Raw genomic sequence first — 21,831 nt, 5'->3', positions numbered from 1 at the left:
TCTCTGCCTAGTTCTGAAGTTATAAAAGTCCAAGTATTTTTTTTTTCCAATCCCACTTGTAGAAATCCCACCACCATGACTACCACGACTACAGCTGCTGCTAAAAAAGCAAATACTAAAAAAACCAGTGGAAGTAACTCCATTTCTGTACTCTTCACTCATAAAAATGATAGATTTCTGCACTCATTATTCTAAAATGATAGCTACCCATTATTAAAAGGTGCAATATTTAAGAAACATGGAAAAATGGACTAAAATAAACAACAGAACGTGAAGAAATAAGAGTTTTGATGTTAGTAATGAGTCCTAAAACCCAGAAATCAGTTAGCAGTTTTGCACCTCCGGTTACCTCGTCTCAAAGTCAAGTGTTTTTTTGATTGGTGTCTGTTTAATGGCCTGAATGAGGTGTGTGGTTGCCAAGGTTTTTTCAGCGACATAAAAACACGTTGAAAAGTCCCACAGGTGAATTATAAAGCGCCTACGTGTTTTGAAAAGTGGCAAAATGAGACTACGAGAGTTTTCAGGGACATTAAACATCATCATGCCGAACAGGGAGACTCATCTCCTCACTCGTCCATCTTTACAGGCCGACTTCAGCTGCAAACGATTCCAGTTCCATCTTCACAAACTGTAGATTGATCAGTTTATAGAAAACATGCATAGTAACGGTGGTAAGACTCTGGCGTTTAAATCATGCGACCGCAGCGTAGCCTGTTTATAGCCTAACGTTAGCTTTTTACGGCTAGAGAATTACTTTACATCGGAAACCCTGAAATTGGTGTTTGTGAAGATTCTCTTGCTGAACAAAACCTGTAAGTATCATAAACTTGTGTCACTTATTTTAGGCAAAAATCCAAAATCCAGCTCAAATTTCTCATAGGCTTTTTGTCGAGGGACCCAGGGGTGATGCTAACTTTTGCGTTAGCGTACAAAAACACATCATTCCTGCAGCTCTCCTTGTCAACACGCTTGATATTTATGAAGTTAGCATGCTAACTGGCTTGCTGTCTTATAGAGCCCTATTTTGAACCAAGACATATTAAGTTTATGTTATAAATGTACAGTCTGGGTCTCCAGCTTTGGTGCAGTTTGCACAACTAGCATTATTAGCGAAAATGTAGCATTATCACCCATTTGAAGAACATTTCAGCAGCATCTTGGCCAGCATCTTGGATGTTGGCCAGGATCAGAGTTTACTGAGGATGTTGAACTTATTTCTGATATTTTCAAATTCAGCAAGGCTGTCGTTTCCATATTTCAACAACGCTGGGTGGCCCATTGATCAGTTACAAATCAAATCAATCAATGAGTGCATGAGTAAGTGAGTCATCAAACACTGCAAGTCAGTGAGGTAATCAGTCAGGCCTACAGTCAGTGAGTCATCCGGCGAGGGAACATTTTTTCTTCGCTGATTCTCGGCTCCATCTCCCCGTTGATCTCTGTCACAGCTCGTTAGCGGCGTCACATGGGGTCTTCTTACGCTCCCCTCCCCGACAATCTGCTTCCTCCGCTTGTTGAATTATAGATACACATTAATTACCTCTCTCTGAGGCAGGCAGAATTTATGGAAATCCTTACGTGACCCACCGCCACCCTCGCCCCCGCTGCCGCCCACCACCGCTCTCTCTCACGCACATGCACAAGTACACAAATACACCGACTCACATATTAATTTCTACCTCGAATCTTCATTCCTTTCGTAATATCTCTCCAGTGTTTTCATCCCCTGCAGAGCAGATGCTGGCAGTGTGTGTCAGCCTTCCTCTTGACTGCACAAACAGATTACCAGAGGTTTTTTTTTTTTTCTTTTGCACAGCATCGCTTCTTTTCAGCGAGCTCTCCAGTCAAGCAGTTTGTCCACGTCCCTTCATATCTGCTCTGTGATTTCGCTGTTGATCACTACTTCACCTTGAGCCGCTTCACCCTCAAACCCTCTCCTCCATCATCCAAACATTCCTACCTTGAATGTCTTCCCACGTGTGTGGCAGCGTGCTCGCTCAAGCCTCATCTTCTATTTACCACAAAATGTTTCTTCGATTATTTCCCCGTCCTGATGAATTCTCTCCTCAAGGTCTTCATGCCGCCACTCTTCTCCTCTTCTGTGTTTTTCTTTCTTTTTTTTTCAACCTCTCGTCAGCAGTTTTGAGACTTTTCACCGCGCCGTCTGTCAGAAACACCTCCGTCTCCGTTTCTACCGGCCTCCTGCTTTGTTTTGACATTCGTTATTTCTGCTTAGCTTCCAGCCCTCTGGCACGTCTCTTTGCAAGTCTCTCACCCGGGTATCATACGCCCGCTCGCTCGCTGTCTTTCAATGTATTTCAAGATGTTTCGCGCTTGATCCGAGATGGCTGCAGACACCCACATACGCAAGTGGCTATAATCACATATAGTCAGTTCTCCTGTTGTGAGATGTAGCAATCAAACTAATAAAAATCGTTTCGTTGACAATAGGGAGATATTTTCTTGTTCTTGTACAGATGCCGTAATGAACCCCCATTTCACTTTTCCTTCTGCGCACTCTGATTAGGATTCGCGTGTTAAAGGGACCCCGCGGAGCCTCTGTGTTGTTGCTGGAGGCCGGTCGTTAATTTGTGTTGGTGGAATCAAATTTTTAAACCAAACGTCGAGCCACTGTTGGTCTCTGTTGGCGGAGCAGGGACGAGGAACTGAGACGAGGCTCCGGAGAAGATTTATGAAGTCGCATCCAGTCGAGCGTCGCGGGAAATCCACATTAAACAACTTGAACAAAACGTCCACGGGCTTGTGTACGCGATCGAGACGGACGGGGACCGCTGACATAACAATATAAACTAAGGTGTTAAACATGTGTTCCCATGGAGATGAAATGAAACACGTATGGATAGATAGATAGATAGATATACTTTATTGATCCCAAGCTGGGAAATTACGGTGTAGCAGCAGCATTACACAGTATGTATATTAAATAACATTTTACAGTTATCTTTTCTGTCCTGTTGTTATTCAGCCTGTTCCAAACAGTGATTTTCTTCTCGTAGCGTTTAAGCGGTGTCCTTCACGCCAAATAGACATAATTCACTTGTCAAATCATCCTCAGAACAGGACAAAGAGAAGAACAAAAAAACCCCAGTGATTCATTCATGAGGCATAGACGAGCTATACAAACGTATTTATCTGATGAGCACTGAGGTTTATTTTTGACCTTGGCAATACTTTGACAAACAAATTCCAACTCAAGGTCCATGATGCAGATGATGGAGATGATGAAGATGATGAAGGCTGTGTGATGCAGTGTGATTGTCAGAATACTATTGTTGACTATTTCTAAGGTTGCCCTGGTAGCCTGTAATGTTCACGCCTCGAGCGAAGGTAATCGGCCGAGCGCAGTCAGCTGCATTGTCATGGTCGCCGCTGAACTTTCATTTGATCCAAGATTTTCAAGGTTCATGTTAACTTGCCACCTTCCACTGATGACGACCTGTAGCCTGTAGCCGACACCAGCAGACTGACGACATTTTTAAGGGACACGTCACACAAAGATGAAAATTCAAGCTAATGGAAAGTTGGATGTAGTCCACAAAACATTTCTTGTCAACACCTGAAGTAGACGGCTTGCACAGCTTGTCCAGCATAATCCAAGATCCCAAATTGATAAAAAAAAAAGCTGGTTTTCTGGCTTTCTGAAGTGGGTCCATGAGCTCAACCGCACTTTGTGGGTGTAGAAGACTTTTTTTTTTAAATACATTTTGGATCTCTGGGCTTCTGGAGACTTTAGTTTGTTTTTTAAAAAACTTCTTCAGCTGCTTATGTGATTGCTGTAACGCAGTTTTGCTGCTTCGGAAACTTGTGGAATATGAAACTTTACCTGATTTTCCACAAAAAAAAAAAAAAAAGAAAAATGTCAATCTTTTGGTAAATTCTTCCTTTAAAATTCTTTATGATTTCCTTGTTTCTTTACGTCTCTGTCAAAACACCGTCCAGGGAGACAGGAGACACAAGAAGGCAGACAGATGATGAGCTGAAGAGTGAGTGGACCTTGAATCTGGACTGTTGTGTCAAACTGTATTTACTTGGCTCGCGTACCAATGCTACCAAACCAAATTGGGCCAAAACATTTCATAACGTAATCTGCCGCTGTGCAATCAGTTAATGGCTCCCTGTTTCTCTGAGCTAACGCACTCCTGAGAGGAGGGAGGCAGTAGAGGTGAGCGACGGGGTTTAAATTTAGCCGCATCCTTCTCGTGGTTGCATAAAGAGAGTTTACAGACAAGGACAGAGGAGACAGAAGAAGAAGAAGAGAACGATTACCACGTGATCCGTTCGTCTCTCCAGTGTTAGATAATCAATTCTAATCGAGAGGAGAGTCATTGTTTGTAATTAATCCAGATGCTTCAGTTCATTACAAGCAGGCGCGTGAGGCTAAATGCACACGATTAAACCAGGTGAACGGACACGAGCCTCACCTGGACAGCGTGGGACTGAGCGTGGTTTTGGGTGTGATGTCTGTGGTTTTGCGTGCAGAGCTGACTGACAGTTCTGGGTCAAAACGCTCCACCTGGGGATCCCGCCCAGATGTTTCCAGCCGAATGTGGGTCAGATTTAGTAAGAGGGATGAGAAGGGAAGGATAGAAAAAGAGGTTTTACTCACAGGCAGAGCAAAAGACAGCGGTTTAATTTTAGAACAGATGGACAGATACACGGTGGTGCACAGTTACTGAGTGTACTCACTCAACAATGGTGCATAGATTCTGATTTTTACTCAAGTTGACTTCAATTTTATTCTGTTTGGCTTCTACTTTCACACATTTCTGAGGCAAATTCTTTCAAATTTACAGACTAAGATTTGACACACAAAACGCTCTATGTACTTTATGTTTAATAACTAACAATTAGTGCTCTAAAGCTTTTTTTGTACTTGTATTTGTGTTTATTTTAGTGACAGGTGTGTGTGTGTGTCTGTGAAATCTATTGATTTAAGGCACTGCACAGCAAACAACGACAATAAAGGCATTCCATTCTATTCTGTGCTATTCTTGTTTGCTCTTTTTACTGACAATGGTGCCTTGTGAGGCCGTTCAGGCAGGGCACACTATTTGTACATGACACAATAATAACATATCAATCAAAACAATCTATTCTATTCTATTCTATTCTATTCGATATCAAATACACTGCATTGTTATAGAATAAAATTGCACCAGCCATTCAAGTCATTAAATTTAGCTCCACTTCCATCAGCAACATTTAGGCACACTTTTTGTTTATGCATCAGATATAAAGATCCATAGCTTAAACAATAAAACACAATATTAAATAATGAAAGTACTTTTTTTTGCCAATAATTATCAGAATCACATAAAAGGAATTTGCCTCGGTATTTTGATGCATAACAATAAACAGAGTAAGAGAAAAGAAAAAAGAAAAAAAAAACTAATGGAAACGGAAAGATTTACATTTAAAAAAATATATGTATATTTTTAAAAAATGTGAAATATGTCAGTTAAAATGAATGAATAATGAGTCCTTTGCTAGATGCATTTATAGTCTTTCTTTTGATTGACAGACTCTGAACCAATAGGAATGAAGCCTGGCTGTAGTGGGCGGGGCTTCCCTTGAACATCAGTTGTTTAAAATGTCTCCCTAACAACCGAACTGGGAGTCCAACAGCAGAAGTTTTCGCTGGACAAAGGCCTCGTAAGTAACTCACGTCCGTGTGTTCGCCTCCGTCACTCCGCCTTTATGACCCACCGACGACCCACTGTAAGTCGTATCACTGCGACTGACGATTTAAAGAAGCCGTTTTTGTAGATAGGAGACATCAACCGGTAGCATCAGCTGTTTGCTACCAAACAAGCTAAGCTAATTAGCCAGCTAGTAAAACCCTGGTTCGCTGGTAACGGATGCTAACCTGACGGCGCCTGGTCACGTCAACGAACCGACCGTTACATGCGACATCTGTCGATGCGGACTGAAGGAGACTCGGCTTATTTTTACTCAAACTACTAACAGATACTTGTTGTAGCTAGTTAGCATTGGCTAAGTGTTTTTTAAGCTAGTGAACCTAGCTGGGTCATGTTACAAGAGTGTTTAGCCACAGATGTGAAAGTCTGTCCGCGCGCCTTGATGAAACGCTTTATGTTGTCAAGCTGTTTGTTGACTTTGTTTCTACGTGGGTTCTTTTTAAACATTCAGGAAATGTCTTTTTTTCCCCAGGAGTCGGAATGGCTGGGACTGGCGAGGGAAAGAAAGAGGAGGCCGACTACAAGAGACTGCACAGCTTCCCTCTCATCAGGGTAGGACAGAAACGGGACAGTGCCTCTTGATACAGGACAAGAACATCCTGACTGTGGTTGGGAGCTGCTTGTTCTGCAGTGACAGCGTCCAGATCACATTTTGATTGTTGTCTTGTGCTGTGTAGGCTCCAAATTTTAGGCTCCAAATTTTAGGCTGCTGGGTTTTAGTATTTATAGTAAAGATGTGTTTGTTTCACGGGGACATGAAATGTACCTGCAAAAATAAATGTCAACTCTCTAAAATTGCCTTTTGGAAATGACAGACAACTTCCCAATTGGCCAAATTGCTGCTTTGTGTGCTGACTCAGCCATTAAAGCACAAACAAGTTCACTAGCAGATGCAATAGTGACTCATCTGTAGTTTCAATGCATGAGAGTATGTTTCTTTTTTTTTTTTTTTTACAGAATATGTAACCAGTGTATATTAGAAACCATGCCTTGTCGTAAAAGACAGGAAAACTTTTATGTACTTTGACGACATCCTCACACATTAAATGATGGAAGATCCTTAAAAGTTTATTTAACTAGCAAACAAGACAACACATGCTTTACAATGGGATGCCCAATATGGATTTTTGTCAGCCGATACTGATAAATACCTGCTTCTCATGGCTGAAATGGATAATAATGTCACATTTTTGTATTTTTAAAAATAAGTTCAGAACCTGTAGTTGATGCACCCCTGAGGGTAAAAAGTTGAAGCTGTGGCAGGCAAAGATGGATGATTTATGATTTAGTATTCATGGCTCTAATAAGATTTATTGCGATGAACTCAGATTTTTCCATCCACTCCAAAAACTTGCTGAACATGTATTGCAAGGTGCAATTTGTGTCGTCTTCTTCTGAATTTAAAAAAACACCGTCCAGCGACAATATATGTGTGTGTTGTCTACATTATGTAGCTCTACACAGGTGCGACAACAGCATGTTGTTCTTCTTCTCTGTGTTTATTGCTAGTTGGCAAACCGACTTTAAAGGTGCAAACCTGCTACATGATCTTAATCCTGTGTGTTTCTGCCATGACCGTAATTTGTGAACTAAAGATTCCAACACAAATTACCTTCAATATTTCACCAAAGTCAAAAGTCCTGAAGTAATATAAGTCCTGTGAGAATCGGCATCTCTCTGCTTTGGCGTATTAAATTATTTTTACTGAACAAGTACGACATTTGTGAGATGCCAGAGAAGTCTAGGAGCGACAAAAAGTTTGTCATATTAAAGTACAACCGCAAAACATCTGTTACTTGATCCAAATGTGCTGCAATTATATATATTTATGCTTGTAACATGTGAAGAAAGCAGGCAGAAACCTTAAATTCATCATTACTGTTGCTGCGGGAATAAAATAAACCTCCACTTCGGAAATGTTAATGTTATATCTAGCCATGACATCATATCCGGTGGATAATGTGAACTTTGCTTATCTCGAGTGAATATGACACAAGAAACAAACGTGGGGAGGTAATTCCTGTCACATTGTTGATAATCACTCGCAATTTTTTGACGTAAATTTATAATTTGTCGGGAATGTTGAGCAGCAACACCAGGAACTGAAGGTTTGTGTTTTTTGTTTTTTTTATTCTGAACAAGCACAATAAAGGTAGAAGATGGGAGATGTTGTTTAAATATGGCTACAACTGCACGCAACATCAGATCCTCTCTCCTGGAAGATATTCGTCGTGTTGCACTTGGTCGTACATATGAAGAGCAACAGAAATAGTTGACACGAGATGGATAGAGAAGTTCAAACCCCGGCTCCTTTCCCCGCCTCTGCACAGCTGGTCAGTTATGGTGTGAAGCGAGCGTGGATGTCAGATTGTCCGTTTCAGAAAGTTTCAGAAATGTTTGCGAACACATCTGTGGGTGGAGGAGGTTTATTTTACCATCAGAAGAGTCAGTTGGATGTGAGACAGTTATGACTTCTCTGACTGAGTCTTGAGGGCGACACACACCTATGTTGTCCGGACGTGCATCATCGCCATGGTGACACACGCCAGCTTGTGTGAATACACCATTGTCCTATTTCCCAGCACCAACATGAGTCAGAAAAGCAGCAGTTTCATTATCTGCCTCCTGGATGAGTACATACCAGCTACCGCACTGTGCTCGTATGACATGTTCAGAGTGTGTTACGGGCTTATATTTAGATTTCTGTTTTTTAATATCTTGAGTCTAACATTTAACCTTTGTGTTTGTCTCCAGCACACGGACATGCCGGAGGAAATGAGGGTTGAGACGATGGAGCTTTGTGTCACAGCCTGTGAGAAGTTTGCCACCAACAATGAGGTGAGTGAACGTTTCGTGTGGTCGGAAATTGTTTTCCCTGCCACGCTGTGCCTGCAGTTAATGGCTTTTGCAAGAAAATTAAATCACACGCTGTCAGCGGTGTTGTGCCTGGACTTTTTGCTTTTTGTTCGCACTGCACGGCTTCACTCTCTACCTCCTACATATAAAGATTTTCCCTTTTTGTCCCCGCCGTCTTTCTCAGAGTGCAGCGAAGATGATCAAGGAGTCAATGGACAAGAAGTTTGGCAGTTCGTGGCACGTGGTGATCGGTGAAGGCTTCGGCTTCGAGGTCACGCACGAAGTGAAGAACCTGCTCTACATGTTCTTCGGAGGGAGTCTGGCTGTTTGTGTGTGGAAGTGCTCGTAGCACCTCCTCGCGGTCCTTCCTCCCCTCTGACCTGGTCTCTGGGCTGGGAACGAACACCAGCTGCCAGCCAGATGCTGGTCACACTTCTGTCGGCGGGTTAGTTTGATCACACCGCCAGCCACTGTGGCAGATAATAAACCATCAGTTGGAGATCTTGTCCAGTTCGAAAGTAAACTTTGAGTGCAGCAGTCACTTTGGCTGGTAGGCATTAAAAAATAGCTTCCTGCCTTGTCCGTCACTTTTCCTTTTTCCTCTTTGTTTTCTACTCTCCGTCCGTCTCTGAAGCCGCGCCCATGGTCCTGAACGTTTGTGAGCGTGCATGTGCAAGAACGCGAGCTCAACTTTTACAAACAATACAGCCAGCCAGGGTCTCCAAAGTCCTTTATCCTCATTCCTCTTCAGGGAGCGTGTGTGCGTGCGAGTGAGTTTATATGTTTGTGTGTGCTGGACACACACCTGTTTTTTGAATATAACATTTCATCGTCACCTCCCTCAAAGCAGTTTGTGCAACAGTAAACTGTCCACATCATCTGTGACTTTTCACACGTGTCTTTCTCTCTCTCTCTTCTCTCTCTCTCTCTCTCTCTCTCTCTCTCTCTCTCCAACCGCACTAGTCTTTCAATAAGATTTTTAATATTTTTTATGTGTACATATTTTGATGCGACTTGAAAAACTTCTTTTTAAATACCAGTGTCATCTTCTTACAACTGAAAGGCTCAAGAGTGTCCTGAGCCGAGCGAACACTACACCTGATCCACCTTTTCTCCCTGTAAAGGTGTTTGTAATAATCCCTATTAATATCCCCCCCTCGCTGGGTGATATTAGCAATGTGATTGTTTTCATGTTGATGCCAGTTTTTAATGATCCAGTGCAATGGATCATTTTGTGTGACTTGACCTGATTGTACAATAAACTCTGAAATGTGGTGAAATACGAACCTTAATCGCCGTCTGTGTTCTTCATGATACTTAATGTTCGCTACAGGTGTTCAGTTACGCTCATTATATTTTTGACGCGGCAATTTATGTCAAATTTATCACAAGCTAATGTAATTTTTGTAGCCCCAGCAAGGGAAAGAATAATTGCTACCGAGGTGTGAAAAAGATTTCTGGTAATTTAAGAGCAAATTTGGTTTGCTGTGGTTTTTTTTTTATTTATTTTGAAAAACAATTATGTAGTTACATTTATTAGAGACTGCACCAACACAGCCAGAAGTCAAATGATGATATCTTTCTTATTTAAATGCCTAGTTTTAAAACGGTAGAATGGAGTTAAAGCCAGGGAACCGAGGATGCTCAGACTGCTGTCGGCTTTCAGCAAATAGGATGTAATCACATCCACTGATGGTCTTGTGTCCCACCTGCAGTATTCTTTTGTAAGTGTTTCATGACATCCCCGGCATCAGTTTGTAAGGCCGTCTGTCGATTTGTATCGCCGGCTCAAAAGTCTTTAGAAGCAGTTACCGAAGACTCTTTTTCATGTGGAACAAGGTCAGATTAAAGGTTGTTTTTTTTTTCAATTCTTTGAAAAAAAACTTTGAAACCGTCTCCCCGGAACGTAAGGTGGAGTAACAAAAGACGAAATCAACAACGGCCATTGGTCAAAGTGTTACTTTAAGCATCATTATCTGCCCGAAGTTCATTTGTATAACACAATCCAGACACAAGGCAACTCAAAGTGCTTTCATGGGGCATAAAATTACACTGAAAGACGTTAAAAACAAGTAAAAAAGACATTTAAAAAAGTCCAAAATAAGCTAAAATAGAATAGGCTTAAAAAAGACGAGGCGATAAAAGTCACAGAGCAGTTTAAGATATTGATCTCAGCCTCGCTTCAGTTAAAAGGCGGCTTTGTATTAAAAGAGGTGAGAGTTGGAGCTGACCTGCAGTTTTCTGGGAGTTTGTTCCAGATATGTGGTGCATAATTACTGAACCGTGCATCCCTAATGAAAATACATTTTTTTTTTTTTATGCACAGAGGAACAACATGCCGGCAGCTGCTTTTAAACAGCTCTTTATAAATAAGAAATACACAGAGGAGAGGACTAACAAAGACGCTTCCATAAATACCTCAGAAGGGGGCTTGTGTTCACAAGGATCAAGATGTAAACGCTGCAGTGTTTGGATAGTTTGGGACTTGTCAGGATGAAGATCGAGCGAGGCAGGTTTTTCCCCGAGAAACCGGAGAAAAGTTGCATTGAAAAGATGCAGCTTTAAAGTTCAAATGCAATCCTCTGAAGGCAATTTACATTTTTATTTATTTTATTTACTTTTTTTGGTGAGAAAGTTTCTCAAACTGACAGTCTTGCTTAAACAATCTTTGTGGAGTTTCCTGGTTGAAAGGCAGCGGTAACCTCAGCCGGCTCCGCTCTGTGTGGTTCCGGGGAGAGATACTCCAGTTCATGAGATCCATTTTAAACGCGTCAGCGGCAGTTTGGAACAATCCGTCAGTGAAACGTGAATCCCGGCACGCCCGACAGAACTGCGTGGGAGAAAGACAGAGGGAGGGGGAACAAGACGATGAGCAAAATAACCGGCCTCTGTTCTTTTAATGCTTAAATTAAAAACTCCTGCAGGACTTTCAAGGTCGCTACAACCAGGAAATTATAGATTAGTATCATGATGAGATGCAGTAATTAAGTGAGTGACTCATCGGTTTGCTCAAAGGATGAAAAAAGGTTCAAGGATGTTGATGAAGGTTGCAGTGTGTTTACATGACACTCAAGAAAACCGAATTACTGTGCTAGTCCGACTATGATCGGATTTTTAAGATGCATGTATACACCTCAGTCTGACTAAAATCGGGCCGGATCAGATTTCTCATAGTCGGATTAAAACACCTAGATTATTCGATTGATAGTCACATTACTCGTGCATGTATACGTTCCATCAGATTAGATTCGGATTTTGCGTTCTGCGTAGGCGCGAGATTTTTTTCTCGGGCGGCGGCGTCTTTCCTCCGAAATCACCGCAAGCAAGAGCGCCATTGTGCATCTAGTTTGTGTAATTTTCATGTACACCATATACGAAATGTACAAAGATGTAGCTTCGTCTCGCTCTTCGTACGCCATCTTTCTCGAACCCCGAGGCAGTTTGTTGTTGCTGGTGACGTAAAGAGGTCAGCCGGAGGTGGCTCTGTTACCACTAGTTGAAATGGGTACAGCGCCACCTATTGTATCGGGGTGTGACATGCTTTGGCCAATAATTCGATTTTCTCACAGGCATGTATACTCGGACAATTGCAGTTGTCCGATTGAGTAGCACAGTCGAACTATGGCTGTAATCCCACTAAGCTGTGCATGTAAACGTACTTAGAGGCAGCTGGACTTGTTTCGGTTGCATGAAGACGTTGGTCGTTGGTCAAACCGGCCTCCATGTGGGTTTCTGATGCCTAGCTGAGCCCAGGTGGGAATTGTTGTTAAGCGCTGCATTGTAGGTGGGTGATTAGTGATGTCTTAGTCCACCTCCTCTGTTCAAAAACGATCGTTCCAGTTTGACATAGATGGATTATTTTCTCCTCTTTCAAACCATTTGTCATCTCTGGTCAAGACGTTTACGTAAGCCGTTTCTATACTGGGCAGCAACCCGACAATTTGGCTGTCCTTTTTGAGGCTAGGTCCACTAGTTTAGGGGCCGTCCAGACGGGCGAAAACAATCTTTTTTTTCTCCGTCTTCCTCGGCATCGTTTCAAGAATATTTGCGTCCACACGGATCCAATGAAAACGACCGAAAAACGCTGTAGTTCATATTCCAGGCCTATAGGTGGCGCTTGACATTCACCAAAAACGGAGAAGAAGACACGGAGCATGCGCAGAAAGCTTGCGCGCTGTAAACAAACAGACAGCAGACGGAGAAACCGAACACAACAAGAAGAAGATGAAAATGGCTAGTGCAAGGAAACCAGAATCGTTTGTGCGGACCGTTAATGAGGTCGAACTGCTGCTGCGACTCACACTCAACTACAAGGCGAGTGAGTTGCAAGAAAGGCTCAATATCTTCTGCGGCACGAACACGAGCATGTAGTCCGCCATTGTTGTTTTGCCCGTGTGGACGGCCCCTTACACAGAAGGCGGTAAACTAGGGATCTGTTTTGGTCCGCCAATTTGACGGCTCGGAGGGTACACTTTTTGCCACCTCCATTGTTATGTAAATCCAAGTCATCGATGTCCCGGCAATTGTGTGAGGTGGGCGGAGGTGTCGATGACGTGCACTGTTGTGCGACCCACAGCCGGGGAGTTTTAAAACCAGGAAACAGCTGATCACAGCAGTCAGTCCATCACTTCATCCGCGGACATTAAGATGAGCAGCTGGACAGCCGCTGAGATCCGGGAGATGCTAGCCATCACAGCCGAGAGAATCGTCGATAACCAGATCGCAGGGACTGTGAAAGATGGTGTTTTGTATGACAAGGTCGCAGAGGAGCTTAGCCGACGTGTCGTATTGAAACCGACACTGGTATCACGGGGCTAAATATTCTTCCGACGCATATGTTGTACGTCACTGCCTACCCCAGCGGCGGCTTTTTTGAAAAAAGGAATATCACACCTCCGTTTTACTTGGACAAGACGGCAGATTGCAGCCTTTACCTGGCTGCAAATGTGGCGCCGTTTAAGTAAAAGGGGCGTCAGTTTCGAGGATATTTCCACTCACACCTCATCCGTGTCAGTTCTGGTCGTCGTCGTTAACCACACAGCACATCTCAAGGAGAATTGAGCAGGCTGCGTTAATGCATTCGGTTTCACGACCTGCCCGAAACTCACATGAAACATGAAACTCCTTTCTGACAGCGCTCCAGACTCTCTCTCTCTCCCTCTCAGCTGCACCAGCACATCATCTGTGTGCACCTAATACATCTTAATTTAATTTCTGGCTGGCAGCAATGTTGAGTCACACCTGATGGATTTTTGAGAGCATGTACGACCAAAATAGTGGCACCCTGCAGCCTCGTGTCATTGTCACCTGACTTACTGCTGCATTTATATGTATAAACGTGTTTGTGTGTTACTATCTGTACTGGGTTTGTGTACGTTTGTATCCCTGCAATAAATCAACCCCAACTCTAAACCTGATTATTGTCTTAACCTCAAACAAATCTCATTTCTAGCGTTAAACTCAGGTTTAAAATCAACCTTTGAAGTGATCAAAACAAAAGAACACAGGAGAGAACTTTAATGTGACGTAATGAAGTGTCTCCTCTGCACCGTGGCAATGTGGAGGGCATTTTGACCCGGCGCTGGAGGGCAAGAGGCCGCCATTATTGACAAATGATCAGAATCTGGCGACGTCCACCTCAGTGTTTGTGTACCCAAACACCGTGACCCTGCATCAGGTCAGCCTGCACTCCGGCCTCAGAAATGAGATTTCTCTCTCGTCGGGTCTCTTCCTCTTCATTTCCCTTCTGTTCACACTCATGTTGCGCCGAATTTGTCAGAAGAAATTTCTTTTCCTGTGCAGGAAATACTCCGCGACGATCTGCCTGTCACAAAGCAAGCATGTGGTCTGCTAGTTATTTTTTATTGCGTGTGAATATTACATGTTCCATTTACAGGCAAGCGTCTCCTGCTGCTGCCTGTGGGTCTCCGTAGGGTGCTGAAACTGCATGAAAAAGTGAGTTTGCTCTTGTAAGATGTGGCTTTCTTTGAATATGATTGGAAAAGGAAACCATGAAGTGAAATTAAGATGAACATTTGGGCCCTGATAAAGATGTTGTGGTCATGTAACCACACCACCCAAAGTCTCTGGCTTTAGTCTTTTACATCAATTAAAGGTAGGCGTCTGTCAGATGTCTCAATATGATCTACATCATATGAATAACAATAGTTATTCTTAACGGCTGCCACCTGGTTGTATTCCTACATATCCAGGTTGGTTAAGTCGACAAATTGAGACTGATTTTAGTGCTGAGGACGAATTAGGGCTCTCACAACAGCTGCTCTGTGCTACAGCACAGCACATAAACAAAGTTAACGACAGGTCTCTTTAGCAGCTTTGATGAAATAACACATGAAATTCCTCCATTAGAAAGTCTAAATTGTCTCGAGCGTTGTTGTGTGTTGTCTGTGTAAGTGTCAGAGAGTGAGGAAGGCAGTTGTGAGTAGAACTTGTGACATAACTCCCATGATCCCGCAGTGCTGACGTCGTCTTTTATTGTTTTGATTGAGAAACAGTGATGTGCAGTCGCCCCCCTCGTGGCCCAATTGTTGAAAAACGCGCTATAAAGTGCCCTCCTGGGAGCCAAAACGTCCGCTAAAGTGCCCTCCTGGGAGCCAAAACGTGCGCTAAAGTGCCCTCCTGGGAGCCAAAACGTGTGCTAAAGTGCCCTCTTGGGAGCCAAAACGCGCTATAAAGTGCCCTCCTGGGAGCCAAAACGTCCTCTAAAGTGCCTTCTTGGGAGCCAAAACGTGCGCTAAAGTGCCCTCCTGGGAGCCACAAGGCGTGCTAAAGTGCCCTCTTGGGAGCCAAAAACGCGTGCTAAAGTGCCCTTCTTTTCGCCCCTGCCCTTCAAAAAGTCTGTGCACGCCACTGTTGAGAGACTTCTAGCGACAGTAATCAGTGTGCGTTCAAGTCGTCATTGTGCGACCAGTGTTTCTTGCCAATGCTTGAACAGTAGAAAACGATCTTCTGTCCTCACGTTCTTCACTGCAGCCTCCTAATCAGGGGCAACGATATATAAACCCAGCGAACTACCGACTCTGGACCACAAGGGTCAGAGCTGTTTGTCAATTATTCCTGTCTGATGTTGCTCAACGTAACATTTCAGTTCGAAGGCGCCAAATCAGAAAAAATGCAAACAACCACAGCAGCTTTAATTGCCTCAAAAGAAGTTTAATTCTTGGAGCCTGGATCATGTTTTTCAGAGACAATAACAGGAAAGTCAGACTCGTGACTGGTTGATTTTTTACTATCTTGTTTGCCGCGCATCCAGGTCAAGACAAGACATCTTCTCTGTATATTTATATGTATTTTCTCTGTTGCTGTTGGTAGTTGGGATAAGGAGACATGATATTTCACACCTCTCTGTGTTTTTAACATATTTCTGGAAGCGACACTGACGCTGACCTTGAACCTCGATTCATGAGATTTGAGATCTTTCTCCAGATTTCTCTTGAAAGTCATTTCAGCCAGTTGTGTTGTGTCGCCGCCGCAGTTGATTGTTGATTTGGCCGCAGCGCTGACGGGTGCTACAGTCCCTCCTTGTGATGCTGCCAGTTCTCCACAGGAGATTTGGCAGGAGTATGCACTCGTAACATTTGGGTGTTGAGAAGCAGCCCAGGCCCGAGAACCACTGGCTTACAAGTCCCTTTGACACTTCTCCGTCCTGTAAACATCTTCCCACACATCTACAATGGATTTGACCGGGACGCGTCCGGATTTGTGTGGATTTAACACACTGATTTTAACGCTCACCCGGTTTCACCTGGTCGCCCCGTTTCGTGTGAAGGAGGCGGCACAATCTGCAAATTACTCTAACAGCCGCCTGATGAATCCGGCGGGTCCTGTGTCGGCAAACATGGCTCCACCCTGTGATGCGTCTCATTCATTATTCACCTCAGACACTCTTTATATATCTCCTCCCTCTCCCCTTGTCTCCTTGGCGTTGTTAAATATTCATACAAGGAGCCGCAGAGTCACACCAAAGTCTCTGTTTGCTCAGTCTCAACACAGACTCGCTCTCCCCAGTGTGTGGAGAAAGGGCTCACTGTGCTGCCGGAGGCTCAACATGAACTTGAGGTGAAGTTACAGACATCATTAGCATCAGAGGAAACTATTAAATACCATGCTCACATCTCTTTTCTTATATTTTCTATGTTTTTATTGAAACACTGTGTATTGATTTGTTTATGTTTCTGCTTGTTGTGTTGCGCCTTTCTAGGTGACATTTAGTTTTTATTGCATTTTCCCGAAATATGTTATATTAAATGTAATTATTGTGAGGAGGAGAGGTTCTTTATATACACCCGATGGCTTCTTCATCTCTAGAAGATAAAATAAAAGAACTAAATGTAGCTTATTACAGTCATGTGTTTGTCCATCTCTTGCAGCAATTCTCTCTTTTACAATCTCACTGTGTTAAAAGAGTTTAAACTTGTGGCTCTTCGAGACTTTTCAAAGTTCTTTTTAAAAAATTTTACGATAGTCAAACACGTCATTTCTCAGCTGTTGTGACACACAAAATAAATTATCCATGGTTTTATTTTTGGGCCACAGTACATCACAAGATGTTATAACACTGTATGGCCACTAAGGGAAAGTTGTCTTCAAAGCGCGGCGCTCGCATTCAACCAGGAAACCAGTCTGCAACCGAGGTTGATGTGAGTGGCAGTAGCTCACCCAGTATGGTTGAGCAGCAGCTAGCGCCAGTTCCTATGTGCATAATTTAATTACCGGTTCTTCTCTTCCTCAAGTTTTATTCAGTGTAAATAAATCACCATTACTGCTGTGAGCAAAGGCTCCAGCAGTGAGGACACACATCTTTCCTTAACTACAGTTAACATTTTATAACTTCAAGTTCGAATAATAAGTTTCCAAGAAAAGAGACTCGCTGCCGTTAGAACCGACTATCAGACTATCTTTACAGTCTGACCCGCAGGAGTGTTTTCACATAGCGTGTTGCAGCAACATGCAATGGAGAAAAAAAAACTTTTTATAAATGTGGAAAAAACCACTGATTAGTGCTTCAGCAGCTGATGTTGAACTTCAAACGCAGTTTCTGTGCCGTCACACTGTGTCCTCATTCGAAGCGTCTCTGTTATGTTGGAAAAGCTCAGTGCCGTATCTTAGCAACCTCCTTACCACCTGCAATGATGTGTGGAGGGAAGGTTGGAGTGTGTGGGTGTGTGTGTGTGTGTGTGTGTGTTAAAAGACACAGGAAGTAAAACAGAGAGGACATCTGTAGGGGGTTTAAGATGTGGTGACTGACAGCTCACAGGATTCAGTATCTGGTGTTGAAATAGACACTTCATGATGGAGAGAAAAAGTGAGGGGTTTTTTTTTTTTGGGAGAGTTCAGCAACCGAAAATTCAGATTTCAACAGTCGCCGAAGGAGCCGGAGAGTTAGAGAGGAGCGGGGCGAGATGAGAGCGTGACAATAGTTAAGAGACGGAGGGCGACGGAGGACAGCGAGCGTGAGGGATGCATTTTTCATCCCGACACCGCTGGTGGGCCTTTTATATTAGAGAGACGAGAAAAAAACAATCCAGTTTTAATATGAGCGTGTGCTCGTGTGGCTTTTCTTCCGCGAGTGTGTGACCGCCGGCTCCTGTGGCTCTGTGTCCCACCAGCTCATTTTCTGAGACTGGAATAAAAGGGGCGCCTTTTATTAAGTTTTGGGACGAGTGGAGGAGGATGGCGAAATGTAGCGAGAGACGACTGGCGTGTGTGTGTGTGTGGATCAGGCTAGAAACAGCTTGTTTATAATACATCATTGAGGAGATGGAGACCGACACAGCGTCAGACAGAAACAGAGACACTTGGCAATAAAAGTAAACTGGCCAGAGGGCTGGTAGGTGAGCTGAAGTGAGGGAAAACAAATCATGAGATCCGAGGGAGAGAAAACGGAGATGACAGTTGTGAAGCTGTTTGCGTCCTTCCTCTCCCTCCTGATTGATTCCTCTTGTCGCCCTGCTGAAAGGCTGCAGCCATCCATGGGAGCTTTTTTGCTTCACCTGTAGCAAGAAATTGAAATAAAAAACCCTGCAAACTGCATCCTGATGGTGGCTGAAAGGGGATCGGGAGAGATGATTTTTTAACAGGTGTTGACAACCTTGAAAGTCATGTCAGTTATAAAAAAACAGTTCCGCTATCCGAGGCTGCCACCACGACAAGGCCGAACAAGAATGCGAACCAAGATTCAATAAGCAGGACGGCCAAAGAGTTCAAGCACACGCTGATTTCAATTTAAGCACGACATAGTTCCGTGATTCAGTGAAGCACGAATTCATTATCATGTCAGATTCCAGTCTTTGCTTCCCACCAGTGAAAGACTCTCTGCTTTCTATCTTTTTTGAAAGCGTACTCGGGCTCCATGAGAAGCACTCCAAGTCTCATTTAATGTCACTGTTGTAACTGTACAGACTCCTGGTGTTCAGTCACAGCTCATCGTCAATGGGGGAAAAAATGTATGTGTTGAGACAGTGGAAGAGCATAATGAGTCCCAGTGTACCTGGGATTTAACCACGTAAGAATTAAACCGCAAAACTACACACTTGTCTTCCGACATACGCTAATTTGTCTGTTTTTTTTACTATATCTCTGTTGAAAACAGTGGCGTGCACAGACTTTTTGAAGGGCAGGGGCGAAAAGAAGGGCACTTTAGCGCGTGTTTTGGCTCTCAAGAGGGCACTTGAGCGCACGTTTTGGCTCCCAGGAGGGCACTTTAGCGCACGTTTTGGCTCCCAGGAGGGCACTTTAGTGCGCACATTTTGGCTCCCAGGAGGGCACTTTAGCTCACATTTTGGTTCCCAGGAGGGCACTTTAGCGCACATTTTGGCTCCCAGGAGGGCACTTTAGCGCACGTTTTGGCTCCCAGGAGGGCACTTTAGCACACGTTTTGGCTCCCAGGAGGGCACTTTAGCGCACGTTTTGGCTCCCAGGAGGGCACTTTAGCGCACGTTTTTCAACAACTGGGCTGTCTGCCCCCCGTGTGCACATCACTGGTTGAAACCACCTCCCGGCACACAGCTTCATGGGACTGTAACTCCACAAATGTTCATCTAAAACCACCTACAAACATTAATCTTCAGTTGCTTTGGTCTCTATCAGCACGTCACATATTTCTGATACACCCTTGAACCAAGCTTTTTTTAGCGGACAGGTAAAACCCACTGAGATGTGTCCTAATCTTTGAATTTAAATAATTCAGACCCGCTGAGACATCCTGGCCTCCAAACTAAAGAGCCCGTGTTTGCCCGCGAGGACAATCGCGACCCTTATGCATAATAAAAAATTACGCACATGCAGCGATCGTCTACAATCTGCTTCCTTCAGTGTCCGACTTCTTTTCCCCGCCTTGGTTTTACATCACGTTAATCCCGCTCGCTTTTCATCTGTATGTAGCTCATGTTGCAATCCAGAACATCAATGTTTTATGAGCGCTGATGAATAATAAATGAATATGACCACCTGCATGAACACAGGAGGAGGCCCGCGCTCAAATCTGTTCAATGCACTTCATTAAGCTGATAGGGATGAGTCATTTTTTTTAAGGTAAGGGACCCTTTTTCTCTGCGCTGTCAGTACACTGTATTCAGACAGTCATGAGAGCAATATGCATTTTTGCTAAACTCTCTCAGATCTCCGTATGAGACACACATAAAGCCTTACAACATGTAGATAACACGCACGCGCCCAGACTTTAAAGAGGCCCATACTTCACAGGAACAGTGCATCCTGTGGGAATCTCCATGAAGTCTGAGGTGCCTGAATCAAAGTCTCAGAGCAGATACACTCGCAGAATATAAAATATCTGCTCTCATACCGCCTGGTTATTAAAGTCCACATTGTTGGAGCCCTGAACAGACTGCAGATAATTCACTGTTTATGTACAGAGAGTGTATCTACACGTAGCACACAGAATAAATGTTCCTCTCTGGTTGTATTCCTCCTGCAGTGTGATGTTAGATCTACAGGAACAACTGTTAAAGCCAAAGTGTCATAAAACATCTACCTTTGAGTCAACGTATGAACAACCTACGCATATGTGAAATATAACTCTCAAGCCTTTTGTGGCTGCAGAGGAAGATTACTTTAATCTAATATATCGCCTCAAGTGATGTCACTGGTTGAGTTGAATTGTGGGTAAGCGCCCGGTTATGAAAAACAGTCCACTGGTCCAGCATCACACTCTATTAACACTGTTGGACTTTGTTATAAACACCTGAAATCAAAATAGGATACAGCAGAACAACACATGTCACCCTTTTTATCATTTTTTTCCTTTTCAAAGATGCACCCAGATTACCCACAATGCACTGAGAGACATCCCTGGAGGCAGTTTAGCAGCTGTAGGAGTAATACTGTAAATATATGTACATTTAAATCTTGATTTTCTTTGAATGTTCCTTTGAAATTATATTTAAATCAGTGTTAATCCAGATCACCCTTCATGGTCCAGTGTGTGTGTGTGTGTGTGTGTGTGTGTGTGTGTGTGCTGAAGTAGCTACTGGCTGTCATGACTGATCAGGAAGTCCGCCCTTCCAACGCGGCCTGTTAAACATGACACGCACCTTTACATTTAGAGTTTTTTCATAAAAAAAAGTTACACTCTTTTGTGAAGTAACTTTCCGAGACTTTGTAGAACGAGTTCAATCCGCGCCGTGGAAAAACGAGGAGGCGGGAGTGACACCCTGAAGTAAGATTTTCAAAGGTCTGACTGATGAACGCAACAACAAAAAGGGACAGACAACACACATAAACTGGCAGAACAAGTCTGACCGACTGACAAAATAAAAGAGAGAGAGAGTAAACACATTGATCCACATCCAGATCACTTTGACCTGGCAGCCGACTCTGGGTCTGGTAGCAGGAAAGTGCAAACAACCTGAGTAAAGTAAAGCTGCCTGGATACTGGACAGAGTCCCGTCTGATTCTGCTGAGAAACAGCAGCAGCAGCAGCGACAGGGAGGTGACAGCAGGGATTTTAAAAGGAAGGAAACTATGTGTAAGTTAACTTTTGTTTTTCTCTTTACGTAAACTGACTCAGAAAGGTCAAAAGTCAAAGTAGGCTGGGATTGACTTTTTTCAATGTATAAGCCTGTTGTTATATACTCTGACTTTAATTTGTAGTTAACGCTCTGTACCATATGGCTTCCCTCGTATTATCTAAGCGTCTTTCACACTGACTTTCTTCCTCCCTCCTTCCCTCCATGTGTTCACCTCTCCTCGCCCTCTCTCAGCTCCTCTCGGTAGG

The 21,831-nt window shown here is 43.5% G+C and overlaps 1 protein-coding gene across 2 annotated transcripts; it reads left to right on the top strand.

Annotated features, from left to right (window-relative positions):
- Window positions 1-5,551: 5,551 nt before the first annotated feature.
- LOC115578688 (dynein light chain 4, axonemal) lies at window positions 5,552-9,862 on the top strand. Of its 2 annotated transcripts, none has more exons than XM_030411816.1 (4): window positions 5,552-5,673; window positions 6,193-6,272; window positions 8,475-8,558; window positions 8,761-9,862. In XM_030411816.1, exons 2-4 carry the CDS (start codon window positions 6,201-6,203, stop codon window positions 8,923-8,925), a joined length of 321 nt encoding a protein of 106 aa, XP_030267676.1. In that variant the 5' UTR covers window positions 5,552-5,673; window positions 6,193-6,200; the 3' UTR covers window positions 8,926-9,862. The 2 variants fall into 2 exon arrangements, with proteins under 2 accessions (XP_030267676.1, XP_030267759.1); XM_030411899.1 differs by having other exon boundaries at window positions 5,663-5,739.
- The last annotated feature ends 11,969 nt before the right edge of the window (window positions 9,863-21,831 follow it).

This window comes from Sparus aurata, chromosome 1 (genome assembly GCF_900880675.1).
Source record: "Sparus aurata chromosome 1, fSpaAur1.1, whole genome shotgun sequence".
Taxonomy (NCBI): Eukaryota; Metazoa; Chordata; class Actinopteri; order Spariformes; family Sparidae; genus Sparus; species Sparus aurata.
This window is presented reverse-complemented; position numbering and strand designations above follow the sequence as displayed.